The sequence below is a fragment of the Chelon labrosus genome (genome assembly GCF_963514085.1).
Source record: "Chelon labrosus genome assembly, chromosome: 8".
Lineage (NCBI taxonomy): Eukaryota > Metazoa > Chordata > Actinopteri > Mugiliformes > Mugilidae > Chelon > Chelon labrosus.
The window spans coordinates 11,940,926-11,958,853 of NC_140358.1; the positions used below are offsets into that span (position 1 = coordinate 11,940,926).

The 17,928-nt window shown below is 41.6% G+C and overlaps 1 protein-coding gene and 1 long non-coding RNA gene across 2 annotated transcripts; one reads left to right on the forward strand and one right to left on the reverse strand.

Annotated features, from left to right (window-relative positions):
* Window positions 1-666: 666 nt before the first annotated feature.
* Window positions 667-4,776, reverse strand: LOC311492002. Its single transcript, XR_014699202.1, has 3 exons — window positions 2,793-4,776; window positions 2,471-2,689; window positions 667-2,382 (listed from the first exon to the last, which is right to left on the reverse strand). It is a non-coding gene; the product is annotated as an uncharacterized lncRNA (long non-coding RNA).
* Window positions 4,777-5,899: 1,123 nt separating this feature from the next.
* Window positions 5,900-9,405, forward strand: LOC311491355 (signal-transducing adaptor protein 1-like). Its single transcript, XM_084549260.1, has 8 exons — window positions 5,900-6,534; window positions 6,857-6,928; window positions 7,045-7,161; window positions 7,298-7,354; window positions 7,778-7,974; window positions 8,140-8,271; window positions 8,605-8,674; window positions 9,030-9,405. Exons 1-8 carry the CDS (start codon window positions 6,433-6,435, stop codon window positions 9,168-9,170), a joined length of 888 nt encoding a protein of 295 aa, XP_084405386.1. The 5' UTR covers window positions 5,900-6,432; the 3' UTR covers window positions 9,171-9,405.
* The last annotated feature ends 8,523 nt before the right edge of the window (window positions 9,406-17,928 follow it).

A 17,928-nucleotide genomic window follows, 5' to 3' on the forward strand; every position in this document is an offset into this window, starting at 1 on the left:
ACAGTGTGGGAGGACAGAGACTTACCTACTTAGGACAGTTTTATTTCCTGTATCACATACACATCATTGGCTTAATGTATTAGTTTTTGATAGGGTACGGTTACACCCTCTTGTATATGCAGTGGAGAAAAAAACAAGGATATAGAGTTTTTAACTGGTCTGTTCATGCTGTTTTTTGTGTCTTTCAGATTGATAATGCTCCTTCATTGGATGCTCTGCAAGACTGTGTCATGAGACACAGCACAATGTTACAGACAGCTGGCTGTCTGAGACATGTGACTGCTGTGGAAGAAAAGAAAGGAATAGTGGCAGACTACCTTCAGTGGTATATAATTGTCCGCAACTCATCTGTAATTGACAGGTAAGATCATATTTTTTATGATGTGATTTTCTTTATATGACTTTCATGATGACATGCACATCTGTAGTCACCGTGACATTTGTGCCATAGTGTGTTACAACTGACAGCCTTAGTTTTGTAACACCTACCTTGCCATGTGCAAATCGTAAGAAATTTAATTTTTAACACAGAAACAACCCCAAATGTTTTTTTTTTTTTTTTTTTTACACGTTTAGGTGGACTGTAATTGCTTGAGAACCTCTAACACTTTTCTTTAAATAATTTACATGCAGTTGTCAGTACACAGGCGTGAAAGTGTTTTTATTCACTTTGTAGATTCAAAGATGGTCTTTCAGCCCTCCAGTTTCTTACTGCACTACAGCAACAACCTTCTTTGCTGACCCCTGTCCTGTGCCATGTTGAGAAGCGACTCACTGGCTTTGAACTAGAAAGACTCTTCAAACCTGACCTCAGCCCTTCAGGGAGTAACATGAGACGAAAAGAAAGTCAAACCTTGGCCTACTGGGCTGACTACCTCCTTGACTGTGAAGGTTTGTATGTTTCTTTTCTCTCTTTTTTTGGGGGGGATTACCGTGGTATATCTGGACCTCTTTTTTTTCTTCTTTGCAGAAGGTGCGGCTTCCGTTTCTCTGGAGGACGTGTTCATGTTTGCAACTGGGCTGACATCAGTTCCCCCTTCTGGCTTGCAACCATCGCCTCAAATAGAGTTCCTGGATGACTCTCTGTTCCCAATGGCAAATACATGTTCAAACCTGTTGAAGTTACCACTCCTCGAACCATACAGTGTGTTTAAGTCACAAATGGACTTTGGAATTCAAAATAGTCCAGGATTTGGCTTTTTTTAAGCCATATGACTAGATAACCCCTAGCTGGTGTCAATGGTGCACTTAAAGGTGCAGCTGGTTTTGTTAAAGCGGTTTTTATGTGAGCATGTTTTTTGCTCAGACACTTAACTGTTGTCTGTTTTTGTCTCTGAATGGGAAAAAAAATCAAGAGATTTTGTTTTCTATTTAAGAAAAGATTGCTCATTACTTTTTTTATTTTAATGAAGCTGTGGGTCAACATTTCAGACACTCTGTGTACATGTTCCACGATTACAATAAGAGATGTTCTCTAACCCTCCTGTTGTCCTTCTGGGTCAAATTAACCCAATCTGTACCCTTCCCCCCATCCTTCCCTCCACAAGCCTTTTTTCCTTTCCTTCCCTTCATCCTTACTACTTCTCCCTAATCTGTTCCTTCCACCTTTCTTTTTCCCCTCACTTCTTTCCACAACCCTTTTCCCTTCCTTCCTTCCTTCCTTTTGACCCAATCTGTTCCCTCCCTCCTTCTTTCATTCCTTCCTTCTTTCCACAATCCCTTTTCCCTCCCTTCCTTCTTGACCCAATCTGTTCCCTCCCTCTTTCCTCCCATCTTTCCCTTCCTCCTTCCTTTCAAACCGTTTTCCTTCCTTCCCTTCCTTTCTTGCCAATTGACCCAATCTGTTCCCTTCCTCCTTCTGTCTTGCCTTCCTTTTCCTCTTCCTTTTTTCCTCCAATCTTTCCCTTTGTCCTTCCTTCCTTTCTTCCCCCACCCAGGAGGACAACAGGAGGGTAAAAAAAAAAAAGTTTTCTCATTGCTTTGCTTAATTTTAATGAAGCTGTGGGTCTCGATTTCAGACACTTTGTGTACATGTTCCACTATTACAATTACAGATTTTGTTCTAACAAAAAAAAAAGTTTGCTCATTCTTTGCTTTACTGTAATGAAGCTGTGGGTCTCTATTTGAGACACTTTGTGTACATGTTCCACCATTACAATAAACCTCTCTTCCATTCATAGCTGAGCAATTTCTTTTAGTTTCAGATACAGTTCAGTTGCAGACTGCCAGTTCCCTGGCTTCTGTAAATGATTGCTGTCCATGGATGAGTCCAGGTAATCCTGTATGTTAGTGTCCCCACATGGAGCTCTTGTGAGTCGAGCCTCGGGAAAGGCATCCAGTTCTGCCTCTTCAACTTTAAAACCACAGTCTCTGGAGCCAAACCTGTATCAAACAGAAGGACATAATTACATTCAATATTTAAGATAAAAGAAAACAAATACAAACATCAAATCTATCACCATAGTATTACCTGTGTGGTAAGTAGTAGAGCTCATTGGGCACTCCTCCTGGGCATGACGCTGTTCTCGAGGGGCGAATCCTGTGACTGTTCCACAATCTGACACACTCATCCAAGTCTTTCTGGAGAACATCGCCAAAGGAGTATCTCAGCAGACACTGATGCTCATGACTACCATTGAACTATCCGGCATCCCTCAGGTCTGCAAATAGCTCCATCCAGAACTGAGACCTATAGAAATTGATTTGAAAAATATAATAAGTCATGGTTTATATGTTTGAATGAATGGATGAAATTAAATTTTACATGTAAATGGCTTAATGAGACCACTTACCTCCCCTTCCTGAAGATGGACCACCAAGACTCAATCCTTTGGTTGTTTGAGGATGAGCCATACATGTGGCTGGATGCTCCGGAGAAGTAGTCGTTGTGGTCGTGGCGTAAGGTGCACTGAATTGCGGCCATGGTCCCGTTCTCCGTGCCGCAATCGGTCCTCAGTCTCATGGGAGTGACACCAAGGTTACGCACACATGACAAAAAATAGTGAGCGATCACACTTGGGTCGTTGTTTGTCGGCCCACACTCTAGCCACAGCACTTTCCGTGAAAAGCCATCTATACACCCTGAAAGAGCCAAACCGAATGGCTTCAATTTATCATAGCCATCGGCGTGCCACACGTAGTTTGGTCCCATCGAATGGTACGTTCTTCTGATGAACCGTCTGTGTGCTCTCCTCTCACAACCACGGGGATTGAGCACCCGCCGTAAACGCATCACTTGATCTCTCCTCACTCGCAGATCGTATTTTTGTTTAAGTACCTGCCACATGGTGCGGTAGCCGAACAGCTGTCCCGGTCCGCGAAGCTCCAGTCGGATGGCCCTTGTTACGGCGTTTGTGGAGGAGTAATGTTTACGGCGATACAAGCCGGCTGCATTCAGTTTACTCTTGAGAGACCTCAAACTGATTTGAACCCCATACAAACATGACATCATGTCAACAATGACAGTATATGCGTGTCCCTCATTAAAATATCTTCTGCACTGCTGCAGCATATCCTCTCCGTCGATCTGGTCCATGCCATTTAAAACATCTAAACACCGACCACACGAAAAACAAAACTGTGTTAACCGTCGCATATATCGTCCGCAAAAAGGGCAAAACACGGCTCGCTCGCACTCCATCTTGGTCAAAAACTAGATAGTCGGCTCATGTGCTTGCCTTTCGCTCATCTCAGGTCTCCGTTAGCTTCTCCATTGACGACTAGAACTCGTCATGACCGCTCCTCGTTCACTTCCGGGTCAACCCCGGGGTTGGTACATTCCCTTTCCGGTTGATGTTGGCCTTTTTGTAAATTTGTTTCTGCAGTTTGTCAAAGTGTTTGGTGTCTTGTAAATTTGTTTTCTGAAATGTAAATTTGTTTCAGATATTGTAAAAGTGTTTTGGTCTTTGTAAAAGTGTTATGTTATTTGTCATTTTGTTTTCTGAAATGTAAATTTGTTTTGCAATTTGTAAATTTGTTTTCTGAAATGTAATTTTGTTTTACAACTTGTAATTTTTTTTCTGAAATGTAATTTTGTTTTACAACTTGTATTTTGTTTTCTGAAATGTAAATTTGTTTTGCATCTTGTAAATTTGTTTTCTGAATTGTAATTTTGTTTTGCAACTTGTAAATGTGTTTTCTGAGATGTAATTTTGTTTTCTAAAATGTAAATTTGTTTTCTGAAATGTAATTTTGTTTTAAGACTTGTAGTTTTGTTTTCTGAAATGTAAATTTGTTTCAGAATTTGTAAAAGTGTTTTATGTTTTGTAATGTTGATTTGCACCTCCAGGCCACCGTACCCTCTCTCTCCCTCTCTCATTGCGGATTATTGTTTGCGTGTGTGTGTGTGTGTGGGTGTGTGTGCGTGCGCGTATAGCACGGATGGAAACAAGCACTATGATGGAAAAACATTCCTGCTATCTCTGCACTTCATTTGAGTTCTCCTGCTCTCAATTTGTTGGGTTCTTGTATTGCCTGTGTTGCTGTATAGCTTGGGCGGTCCACCTCTTATGGTTTTATGGCATTTGTGTCTCTGCTTTATTGTTTTGTGAAGCACTTTGTAAACCTGTGTTTTTAAAGGTGCTATAAAGTTGCTATGAAGTTGTTATTATTAATATTTACAGTTGTATTATGCTCTGTTCATTACTGTCCTGTCTAAATAAACAGGACGTTTGCATTTACGTTTAGGCTATGCAGTGTCGTTTTTAATCATATTTTACACTGGGGTGCCTTGAGATTTTATGCACTTTTGAAAGGTGCCCTGGCTGAAAAAAGTTTGAGAAAGGCTGCTCTAGACCCTCTAAGACTGACTAAGCCTTTTATTTGATGCAAATGTGCTATGCACATTTGGGGGCGGCTGTATAAAAGGCTATTATTGGAAGTGCGCCCCCTCCTTCCTGCCACCACCGGAAGTGACAACAGCATCACCAGAAGAAACGAAAGATAAACTATAGCCGGCAGCCATGCAAAGAAGTTTTCCTGTGCCTATTTAATCACCTGTACGTATGAGAGCTAGACCTGTAGTTGCCTGTTTTTTTGGACGTGGGTTTTTGTGTTGACACTCCGAGTTAAGTACAAGTTGTACCTAGTAATTTCTATTTCTATTTATTCACTATATTTATACATATATTTATACAGACTGTTTACATGGTAACTGTTTCACTGTCATTTCATCCACTTTAGGTCTATTTAGGTTTTTCTTTTTTATTATTGTGTGAGAAGAGAGAGGAACATTTTTTCGATTTTTCTGTATGTTGTGAACGTATTGAAAAATTGACAATAAAGAAATCTTGAATCTTGAACTACACAAAATTGTTATTCTCTAACAATTGTGACTCTAGTCTCATACAGCCTTTGATTTTAATCAACTTTCAGATTTCAAGAGTGCACCACAAATAAACTACATTCGTACAGAGTGATGTTACCATTCATACTCCTTCAATAAATAGTGTAAGAAAATAAATATACCATCTTTTTCACATGACAAACAAAATGGATCTTTATTTACAGTAGGAATATAAAATGAACATTCAGTTTAAAAGATTTTTGAAGATTTAATGTCTTTTATTTCATTAAAAAACGTCTATTTTCTTCACATTTAAGAAAACATTTGCAGGGCTCACCAAAAATGGAAGCTACAAGCAATGGACACATTAATGGACACATTATGCATTCTGTTTGTTTTATTTTATTATTTATTTATGACAGCATGGCCTGAAAAGACATATATTTAAAGAAATTTTTTTTTTTTTTTTAAAGTAATTTACTACCATGTAATATGCATTACATTTTCTGCACTTGACGATCAGTGTAAACTCAACAACATGCCAGTGGTGGGTTTTTTAAACTTGCATATCAATAATGAAAGCCCGGATATTTTCCTGGATATTAATGAGATTCTAAAGACACTGAACTCAGAGCTGATTGCTGGGCCGCAGTGCGCTGAAGGCGCATGTGAAATGACCTAGAGCCCCCCTCAAGTCTAAAGTCTTAATAAGAAGTCTCCCGCTTTCTTGTCTAAACATCATACGTGACATGCAAATAATAAATCTGTATGCGTGTGTTTGTGTGCACGTGTCTGCATGCAGTATAAATTTACCTTTCTGGAGTATTGCCCATGTTCAAAGTACAAAAGCAGTTGTTTATTCAGGGTTGTTTTTTTTTCCTTGCTTCCTTGTAAATCACTGCAGCATTTCCTCATTCCCAGGGATAGAGCAGCAGTGAGACTGAAAGAGAGGTGGAGGAAAAGCTTATCATCTTAGATTATACACCCATAAATTACCACTTTGAGAACAGCACAAGGAAATATTGTCAGGACTCAGGGATTTACCCAAGGTGGATGATCACACTGCTGGGCAAGCAGAGGTAAACGGAGCCAAAGTGGAACCAAACCGGCCCAGAAGAAGCACGCAGATCTGACCAAACGGTGGGAAAATGTCTTTGGCCACCAGAGTTGTTCATAAGAGGAGGGCGAGCTTAACATCTCTGCCTCTCTACTACTCTGGACACCTGCTGAAGAAGCACTCAAACGAGAAGGTAAGAACACAGATAGAAGGCGTACTGAGCAGTGAAGTACAGAACAGCTAGAGTGAAAAAGTAAATAAGTATCGAATGTGCTCTTTTAACGGAGATTGACCTCTGCCAAGGATATGTTCATTTGGTTTTGCTACTCTGTTACTACTAGCAGGAGGTTCAGCCTGAGCAATGGATCAGAATCCATAAGAATAATGTACAATTAATAGAACTGTATGTAAACCTTAACCTGAAAATATAAATCAAAAAGGGATTTAAATATAAAGTATCAGTAGTACTTGAGTAGTAAAACGCAGAAATTCAAATGAGCATTTACGGTTTGCAGGACTTCAAGAAGTACTACGCTGAGCTCCGTGGAGTTACACTGTTTCTGTACAAGAATGACTCACAAGAAAAAGTAAGCACACTTGAATATCAGTTTTTGTCTTGAAATAAACGTGTACAGTGATGAGAATTCGGGACAAGGAAGTAGTCTGAACAGTGAAAACACGAATCTGATGGTTGGTTTGTCAGTACATTGAGAAGCTGGACCTGGAGCAGCTCAAGTCCATGGAGTTGGACTCTCCATATCAAAAGAAGACACCAACCATCTTCACTCTCACCCTGCCCACAGAGGACGTGCAGCTAAAGGTCTGTTACACCACGACTGCCCAAATTGTTAAAAGACTGCAGCATTGCTTTAAATTATGCATTACTCCAAGCCCTGAAACAGCTTTTAAACATACTCTTTGTTCTTTGTGTGTCTGTTGTCGGTGTGACTGTGCAGATGGACAGTGCTGACGTAGGAGAGGAGTGGAGGGGTTACATCCTGACTGTGGTCAAGGTAAGCAAAAACACACACACACAGTTACTCATTCATTTTACAGTATTTTGCTGGATGCCAAAAAATATTTGTATTCTGTGCGTCCCTTCGAAATGAAGTCCTGGCTGCATGTAAGCAATACAAGAGGGACAAATGCGTCATGGTTAATGATTAGATGAAAACTTGGTTCATTCAAGTGGCAAGGACAGAAATTATTTATCAAATGTTACAGCCAAGAAAGAAAGAATGAGTCTAATTAAACAAAATAAACACAAAAGGTTGCATTTATTCATATAACAGGGTTAGAGGAACAAATAGTCTGACTCGGAAGAAACCAAAAAAAAAAAGAAATTCATTTACACTAGTTCATACCGGGTTATATTTTCTTAACTCTGTTATCTGAATGTGATGGTATTAGTGACGAGGAGCTCTGTTCCCCTGCAGAAGGAGATTCCCAGTGAGCTGCAGCTGCTGCCGGGCCAGATGTTGCAGCTGCAGGACACTCTGGCTCAGGAGAGGAGAAGAAATGTCCCAGCGTCACGTCCGCCCCTCCCACGCCGACCACCATTCCTGCAGCATTCCGTTTCAGGTGACACCTGCTCTTCTGCGACCGAAGACAAGTCCTCATCTGAGATGCCAGCGTACGTTAAACTGGCTGACTTTCTGCTTTATCTGTGTTTGTAACAAGACATGAAAAATGTGTATTAGTCAGGAGTGATGAACATTTGGACTGATGCACATAATGTACCTGCAGTTGATGCTTACACCGGTTACAAAGTGTAGTGTTTTGTCTTTACGTCTTGCAGATGTTTCTTTGACGTGACCCGACAGGAGGCTGAGAGGATGCTGGAGGCAAACCCGGAGTATGGAGGCATCATTCTCCGCCCATCCACCATGGCCAACAACTACGCCCTCACCCTCAGACAGCTGACACCCAGGTCTGACCGTCTATAACCAAACCTCTGAAAAGTACCACTGAGAATGAGAACATGGGATTGTGCATAAGGAAATTATTGATAGACATATAAATTTCATAGTCTTTCTTATAAATCAGTGCTATAGCATATGCACCTAGTGAGTTGTCTGGCACCAAGGTAATAAAAACCATTACATCTGGTCAACCAGGACAAACTTGAGCTTCGTTGTTTAAAATCAGGATCCACAGGGCATGCATGGAAAGAATAACCTGGATGTGTAACGCTCAACACAGAAATATGAATCTCCCCGGCCTGTTGTTACTGTATTTCATTGTCATTGTCTTTATGTTTCAGAGGGCCAGTCATGAAGAACTTCAGAGTGACCTCCGTAAACTCAGGGTTTGTCATTGAACTGGAGAAAACGGTAAGTCCCAGTGCAGACAGTTAACTGTGGAGAAACTGTGTGCTGTATAGATTTCTAGACAGTCAAACACACTATGCCCTCTCTATTTTATACTGTTACTGTGCTTCTGTTATTATTGTATTAAACTGTCACTAAAGTAGGCTAGACATTTTTAATCTAATTGAATGTATATGTTAAATTTAGTATCATAGGCACAGTACTTGAGATTATTGGGTGTTTTATTCAAGCATTTGAAGGAGCCACCATTAAGACTGCAGTGAAAAATACTGTAAATAAATGCCGAAATATTTAATCTAAACCAAGTCAAGAAGCTTTCACAAACCTCATCTCTTTCTCTGCATGTGTCCTCCTCCAGGTGACTGTCCCCACCTTGAATGACGTGCTTAAATACTTCCTTGAAAAGACAGAGTACCGTCTCCGTCCCTACATGGCATCTCAGCCCTACGCGACTCGCATTGGTTGGTTGCTTTTTAATAATAGAAACATGAATCAATAGTACAGAGCTCCTCCTAAACAACCGTTTATGTGTTCAACAGAGGTGGACCCTGCACCAAAGTCCGTCGGCATCAACTCACCTGCAGATAAAAAAACTGTACCCAAGGCACAAGTGGCTCCTATGATGCGGTCGATGTCCAAACCGGAGATTCCGACCCCTCCAGAAAAGCCTGAGGAGGGTGACTACGTGGTTCCTGACGATCACAACCTGAAACTAGGTGAGAAATGCATCATTGAGTTTGTTTCAAGAAATGTGTGTGTTCAGTCAGTCTGAATGGATGTGTTTTTGTCTGATCTAGCTCAGCTCGACGGTGAGCTTCGGAGAGCTTTAAAACTACGGAGACAAAATGTGTACGTTTCTTCTCCTGAGGAGGGCGAGTATATGAATCAAGTCAGTAAAAAATCCCCTTCCAGCACAGTATCGTGGACAAACACAGCAGAAGACTCACGAGCCTGATTGATTGTGACAAAGAAAAAAAAATCCAGAATGATGTTGCTTGAGACTGTCTTGTATTCAGTGAATTTGGTCAAAAACATTTTGACCACATGATGGATGTCTGTAACAGATTTGATGAATTTTAACACGGCCAGACTCTAAACCAGTGCAGGAACCCACCTGATTTTCACACTCCGTCATCATGTTAAAGCCGAAATTATGCTTCCGCGTTGACACAGCGCGTCCGTGCGTACGGACCTATTAAGCCTAATTTATGCTTCCGCGTTGACACAGCGCGTCCGTGCGTACGGACCTATTGCGGACCTATTGCGGACCTATTGCGTCCTTGCGGACCCCCGTGCGTCCTACGCAAGGGCCAGACGCGCACCTCCCAAAAATCCTCGACGCGCGTCGAGGCGACGCAACAGCAACGCAGCAGCAACGCAGCGGCATTGGCTGTGATTGGTCCGCTAACTACATCCGCTGGAGACCGCTTTTCCGGTCTCCACTCATAAACATAATTGTCTCCTTTGTCGTGCCCTAATTTGCAATAGAAGTATTTCTTCCTCTGCTTGAATAATTTGGAGCTCCAACGCCAGTCTCTCTGTCTCGGTGTCCATCGTTCACTGTGACTACGGCAAAAGCCGGAAGGTAAATAACGAGGCGAGATAGTCACAAGAGTGTCGGTCCGTCGGTCACAAAAAACCATAGCGCCCTCTACCGGTGTGGCATGCATTTCGACACGTAAACCCCACGCAGAACCATCACGGTCTCACGACTGCGTCCGAGCAACTGCGTGGCCATTGCGTGACCATTGCGTGATCACTACGCGGAAGCATAATCTAACCTTTACGGACCTATTGCGTCCTTGCGGACCCCCGTGCGTCCTACGCAAGGGCCAGACGCGCACCTCCCAAAAATCCTCGACGCGCGTCGAGGCGACGCAACAGCAACGCAGCAGCAACGCAGCAGCAACGCAGCGGCATTGGCTGTGATTGGTCCGCTAACTACATCCGCTGGAGACCGCTTTTCCGGTTTCCACTCATAAACATAATTGTCTCCTTTGTCGTGCCCTAATTTGCAATAGAAGTATTTCTTCCTCTGCTTGAATAATTTGGAGCTCCAACGCCAGTCTCTCTGTCTCGGTGTCCATCGTTCACTGTGACTATGGCAAAAGCCGGAAGGTAAATAACGAGGCGAGATAGTCACAAGAGTGTCGGTCGGTCGGTCACAAAAACCATAGCGCCCTCTACCGGTGTGGCATGCATTTCGACACGTAAACCCCACGCAGAACCATCACGGTCTCACACTGCGTCCAAGCAACTGCGTGGCCATTGCGTGACCATTGCGTGACCATTGCGTGATCACTACGCGGAAGCATAATTCAACCTTTACTCTTTTACCACCTTCTGAATGATAGATTTGTTTACACCCTGTTGCTTTAAGTTTGATCGTGTTATGTCTGTGAAGGTTCTCAGTCATGCAGGTCATGGTATATCCAGCAAAGGTTAAAAAAGGCAACTGGACTTAGAGGTTTTTTTTTGAGAAGACGTTTCACCACTCATCCGAGTAGCTTCTTCAGTTCTAGGGGACTGGTGGGAAGTCTGAGGTTTAAATAGGAACTCCTCCTGAAAAAAACTATAACCAGAAACTGGTGCAGCTAATTTCCATTAACGACTGGGTACTTACCTGTTGTTGAGGGGGGGCTGTTTTTTTCCCTGCCTTCTTCCCTATGAATGGTTCTCTAACAACTCTTGCCCGTCAGAGGCTCCAGTGTCAAGGTGTGAATGAGATTGAAACTTCTTGGGGACAGAAGTTAAAACTGTATTGTAAATAGATGGCAGATTAAATCTCAGTCCACCTCCTCTGTTTAGTGAAGGTTTTTCCAGTCTGACATAGATGGCTTCCTTTACTCCTCTTTCAAACCATCGGTCTTCTCTGGCTAAGATTTGGACGTTGTTATCTTCAAAGGAGTGTCCCTTGTCCTTCAGGTGTAGGTGGACCGCTGAATCGTTTCCTGATGAGCTGGCTCTCCTGTGTTGGTGCATGCGTTTATGGATGGGTTGTTTGGTTTCCCCAATGTATAAATCTGTACACTCCTCACTGCACTGAACAGCGTACACCACATTACTCTGTTTTTGCCTGGGTGTTTTGTCTTTTGGGTGGACCAGTCTTAACCTAAGTGTATTTCCTGGTTTGAAATAAACTGGAATACGGTGATTTCTGAAAATTCTCCTGAGTTTCTCGTACACTCCAGCCACGTAGGGGATGACGATGTTTTTCCTTTTGTTGTTCTCCTCCTCTCTGTCCTTTTTGGGATATCTTTTTGAGCCTTTTACAAAGGCCCAGTTGGGATATCCACATGTGTTCCCGTTTAATGTGTTTTTGCTCCTTCTCCTTGCCATCCAGTCTTGTGGGTACAGTCTGTGCTCTGTGCTGAAGAGGTCTGATGACCCCTAGTTGTGTTCCAGGGGGTGGTGGGAATCGAATAATAAGTGTGGGTGGGTTTTCTATACACTTCAATGTTGAGGCTTCGGTCTTCTTCCACATGCACCAGACAGTCCAGGAAAGCCAGACTACCTCTGCTGATGTCCTCCTGAATGAACTTGATGTTGCTGTCCACTGCATTGATGTGCTGTGTGAAAGATTCCACTTCCTGCGTCTTGATTTTAACCCAAGTGTCGTCCACGTACCTGAACCAGTGGGTGGGAGTGTTTCCTGTGAAAGAGTTCAGGGCTCTGGTCTCGACCTCCTCCATGTAGAGATTGGCCACAATAGGTGACACTGGTGACCCCATTGCACAGCCGTGTTTTTGCCTGTAGAATCCTCCATTAAATTGGAAATAGGTGGTTGTCAGGCACAGATTGAGTGACACACAGAGCTGGTCTGGGGTGAGGGTGGTCCTACCAGCCAAGGAGTCATCCTTTAGTAGTCTTTGCCTTACTACTCTTGTGGCTTCTCCGGTGGGGATACACGTGAAGAGGGAGGGTTTGATCGTGTTACACTGTAAATAGCTTCTTGTGTTGATGATTTCAGCTCCAGCTTCAACTAACAAGCGCTATTTTCTCAAAGTATTGATTTATGATTGAGTCTCCAGGAGACAAGAGAAATGTCTCCAAAGATGATAAAGGGACTAATGCATTGCCAAAACTATATCTTTTCACAGCTGAGCAAGACTATTAAGTGTTTGTGATCACTGATATTGTACAGATCATGAATGGTTCTTCGTTTTTGTTGTTGATAAAATTATAATGCCACTGTAAACTTTAAAAGCATTTACTTTTCTTCATTTGTAAAGAATAAAACATAACACAATCCAGGATGATCATTACTCTTTATTTTTCCACACATAGGAGTAAGCCAACATAAATGTTATAATCATATTTTTACAAGTTATTTTGTTAAGATTGTATTTTCTTATTCTTCATCATTATAATGGATCATGTTATAGGTTTAAACATTTAAGGATCATTCTTCACTCAATAAAGACAGCAAGACTGTGAAATATTCAATAAAAAAAGAAAAACAAAGACTCTCCCTTTTGTCTCCCTCGTTTACTCTTGTGTTTCAGCGTACCTGTTTCTACCGCTTCCTCTTTCCCGCCTGTTTCATATTTCTTATATTCAGGTCCTTTACACTCTGTTGTAGCAGCCTTTGTGTGAGAAAGACAACTTAACATCTCAGGATTTAAAAAATAAAACGGAATAAATTAAGATGATTGTTCCCCGATGTAGACCGGCCTCCGCTGCTCTTGTTGGCGTTACATTACTTCTCGGTGAGTGACAGCTGCAGGATCCTCTCCAGCTCCTCCTCTTCCTCCTTCTGCTTCCTGCGGCCCAATAAAAAACAAAGCCCATTGGTTCAAACGATGACATCTGTCCTAATATGATGACTGTTTCCCAGAAATATGTTGTTTTAGTTTTATGTCTGGGTGGATATATGACACTATCTGACCGTTTTTACTCAGCTGACCTGAGATCATTACTGTCTGAAGTGACAAGGAAGGACATCTGTTGAAAACATCAGCCTTGTTGTGCACTGATCTTGGATGTTTAGCTGTTTATCTGACACAGCTGTTTCTCTTTGGTGAAGACCCTTATCTTGTCTTATTAAGACACTTTTACCTCCAGGTGTAGCCATATTCATTCATGTCTTCTAAAAATCATCTAAAAATACTTTGACAGCCGAACTATTCACAGATTAGGCGTAACATTATGACCACCTTCCTAATATTGAGTAGGTCTCCCTTGTGTCTCCAAAACAGTTGTAACTCATCAGATTATGGACATGGGTCTTCTGAGGGTGTCCTGTGGTGTCTGGTAACAGAATGTTGTTAGTGAGGGCTTTTGGGTCCTATGGATTGAGGGGAGGGGGCTCTGGGTACCTAGTGAATTTGGAGGCCAGGTCAACACCTTGTGTTTTTTTGAGTTGTTCCTAAACCGTTTTTGTGCGTGTGTGTCTGTGTCAGGCTGCATCCTGCTGAGGATGGTTGCTGACATCAAGGAATGTCATTGCCTGGTCTGGTCTAGGTGGGTGGTACATGTCTAAGTAACATCCACATGAATGCCAGGTCCATAATGATATTCACTTCTCCTGCCAGGCATGCTGCAAATGACCAAAAAAAACTGAACCTGATAGTCAAACGTGGCCTACCACTATCCACTAGCATCTCAACAGAGATCTGCCTACTTCCCAACCTCTCTACTGTAGCATCAGTATTTGGACTATTGCAGTTTCTTGGTTGGTGGTCAGAGGCTATGAGTCACAGTTGCATCCTTATCTGCTGTGTTTCATACAAGAGCTCAGTGAAGACTCTCTAGAGCAGATGCTAATGGTTAGCATACCAACACCTCTTTATACTGAATCTGAAGTTGTAGTTTGTCTTTCCCAGTTTGTTAACACACATATAGACTAGATAAATAATGCAAAAATAATAATAATAATAATAATAATAATAATAATAATAATAATAATAATAATAATACAGGGTTCATTTCCAATTACAATCTACACAAGCCACTGAAGTTAAATCATACACAACATTATCTAAGCAGAGTAATGGCAGCATATATTAACTTTACCTGTAACTGTCTGTGGGACAGATTCATTGCCTAAATAAATTTACATTTCATATTTCATAAACAATACAAACAGATTTGAGTTCATGAAATATTTTATAAAAGATTGATAAATAGGAATATAAGTACAAGACAATAAATAAGAGATGTAAAAATGGTTACATTATAATTAACTTCTGTAACAGCATAATATTAAATGATTTCAGTTGTGTTTAAAAGAAACCTTCACGTGAGGGCATTTTATTTTGAAATGATATGGTCACATGACCTTGAGTCTGAACTGTGGGATTGTGGGTCAGAAGTGGGACCACAGACATGGAGGCTGGAAGTTATGGTGCATGGTCATCTGTGTATAATTTCTTAGTGGTTTACAATATATTTTGAGCATTCAGTATACCTTTAAGTGTCTATTTGTTTACGTTGTGTTAGCATTAGCCTCATACAGATTTTATGCTTTGACTTTATAGTTTTCATGGTGTCTTACGATTTGTTACATCGGTGGAGGAAAAGAAATAAAGGTGAAAATCAAGACAGCGGTACAAACCGTGGCCTTTTTTGTTGGACCAGTGTAGCTACATTACCCTTGTTGTAACATTAGTAGGGTTTAGACAGGGAGTCTTTGGTTCAGTACACAGGACAGGCAGGCGAACAGACTGAAAATAAAAATGATGATAGCAATGATGCTCTCCGGGGGGAAGATTTGGAGGACGAGGACAGTTCCCTGTAGCTCAGTTTCCCAGAGCCACAGATTAAAGGGTTAGGGGGATATCAATTTAAAAGGTTAAGAACTTTGTTCTCAGATTTTATGTTTCAGGCTTTGTAAAATTTACCAATGAGCTCAGACCAGGATGACTCACTACACAATAATAGGAAACAACATGTACAGATGACACCAACCGATTCCATTCCTGAATTTGAGTAACACCCTACAGTCGCACAGGCATTTTTTTGGCATTATTGAGATCCTGTTCATGACGCCAATTGTTAGGGAGGAATTTGTGGTGATGCCGATGAAGAAGAAGAAGTACCAGAGTCCTGTATGTCTTATGCTGAAGGAGTTTATTTAGGCTCGTATACGAGGAGAACAGAAGATTCATCATCACAACATAAGTGCATGAGTCCACCTCAGTTCTAAGGGTCAAACAGTAAAGCTCAGATTCTTATACTAGAAAGGTGGGCCGAGGCAGCAAAGGGGAGATGTGTTAACATCCAATTGGCTATAATACATAAACATGAAGATAAGGATTCACACCAGCTAGGAAATACAAAGTGTCATCCGGTGACGGAGGGCGTTATCACCTACTCTACAGCTGTGTCTGTAGACAGCCAGAGAGTGAGATTGAAGACGCCAAAAAGGGACCATGGCCTTGGCATGTTCCTCAGAGAGAAAATAGGGCAGATAACTGACCCCAGCAGTAATCTAACATTAACTATACAAACCATCTATAGGGAAGAGAAATTATTCTCTAACAATCCCCTCTTATTGATCATAAGATCAATACACTATAATTTAGCACCTTAAGGGTGAGTTAATGTCAAGCCATCAGAATCAAAGACCATCACGCAATACAAGAACCCAATGAGATCAAATGTAAAATGTAATAAACAATTAACCACAGAATAACGTGAGTCAAATAATATCATGATGTAATATTCGCACCCCTCTTATATAGCATGTCAGCTTATCTAACATGTGACCCATGAATCCCACCTTCCCGTCAACAAGGACCGCTGGAGGCAAACCATCAATGGGATAAAGAACCTCTGAAACACCTAAGTGTTAGAAGGGCTCACGTTGGAAATCACAGCCACATGAACCTACTTACAGGAAGCCAAACCCCCCCCCCCCCCCCCTTTCTTGACGAGAGGAGGTAAAAAGACCCCTGTGCTAACTATTCTAACCATAAAGTCAGACCTACGGGAAAAACCTCAGTGTCATGGAGAAAACCCAAAGTCTAGTCTCATCCAGATGATGTCATAAGGGTTTGTAATCACTTGGTACAACACATGAATCAATAACAGTAATACATGCAGATTACATAACAATTCAATGTGACAGTTATAGGCAATCAGTATCAGACTAAATGTACGAAGATAAATATGAAACTTTCAAAGTGGAATTACAGTAAACAAGACAAAGCAATCATAATAATGTTGTAGTGTTAACAGTTGACAGGAGGAATGATCTTCAACCCATGTGCTGTGCGCACAGTAGAGGGCCACCACCGTGGAGAGGTTACTAGCACATACGATGCATGGTGGTATGGAATCCATCTCTTTGATCGTCAATGAGTGATGAGGACACTTGGCCTCACCAGCTCAGAGGATTTCAAACAACAATAACAACACACATTGTAACGATCGCAAGGATATTCTAATGAGAAGAAAGTATAAATAATTTGAAACCACTCTTTTACTTCATAATTACTATGTGATTTGAACTTAAGTGTAATTAAATTCAAACAAACAGGACACTCAATAAACATACAAAAACAACTTCAGCAGCATACAGGTTTTCTGGTCTTACATAAATTTTCAGTGCTGTACGTGTGAAGGTAGACATTTAGTCTCAGTGTATACACATTTAGTTTTGTTCCCGATGGACACAGATGGGTGGTCTCCGATCTTGATCTCTGGTGAAGCAGATCTCTTTCAATCCACCCCGAAAATCCCTTTCCTATGACCAGAGGTCTCAGGTGGGCCCTTCTGTGACGAGCACGGACTTTCACCGCACCCAGAACGGTTTCCCAATGGACACAGAGGGGTGATCCCCGATCTAGATCCCTGGTGAAGCAGAGATCGCAAGTGGGCCCCTCCGTGCCGGGCACGGGCTTTCACCGCACCCAGAAAAGTGATAAGCTCACCCAGCTCTTCCTCACAACCATACAAGCACTTTGCAAAAATGATAATTCAATTTAAGTTAAAACGTTTCTCGTATACAGACTTAATAATGAAGTATCACTATTAATTCTCATTCTTTATCAAAAGTTTATCTCCCATTTTACATTTTTAATTCGTGATCTCGTCAAACGCAGACAGGGCAAGGCACAATATATAACAAGACATTATACATTTTCACTTACCGAGTCGTTGTTCTATTGAGATCCTGTTCGTGACGCCAATTGTTAGGGAGGAATTTGTGGGGATGCCGATGAAGAAGAAGAAGTACCAGAGTCCTGTATGTCTTATGCCGAAGGAGTTTATTTAGGCTCGTATACGAGGAGAACAGAAGATTCGTCATCACA

What these genes read in the sequence shown, in the direction of transcription:
- LOC311491355 (XM_084549260.1), top strand. Translation starts at nt 6,433, where the DNA reads ATGTCTTTGGCCACCAGAGTTGTTCATAAGAGGAGGGCGAGCTTAACA. An exon ending in AGAATGACTCACAAGAAAAA is followed by an intron (nt 6,929 to 7,044) that starts GTAAGCACACTT and finishes TTGGTTTGTCAG; the next exon opens with TACATTGAGAAGCTGGACCT. An exon ending in ACATCCTGACTGTGGTCAAG is followed by an intron (nt 7,355 to 7,777) that starts GTAAGCAAAAAC and finishes GTTCCCCTGCAG; the next exon opens with AAGGAGATTCCCAGTGAGCT.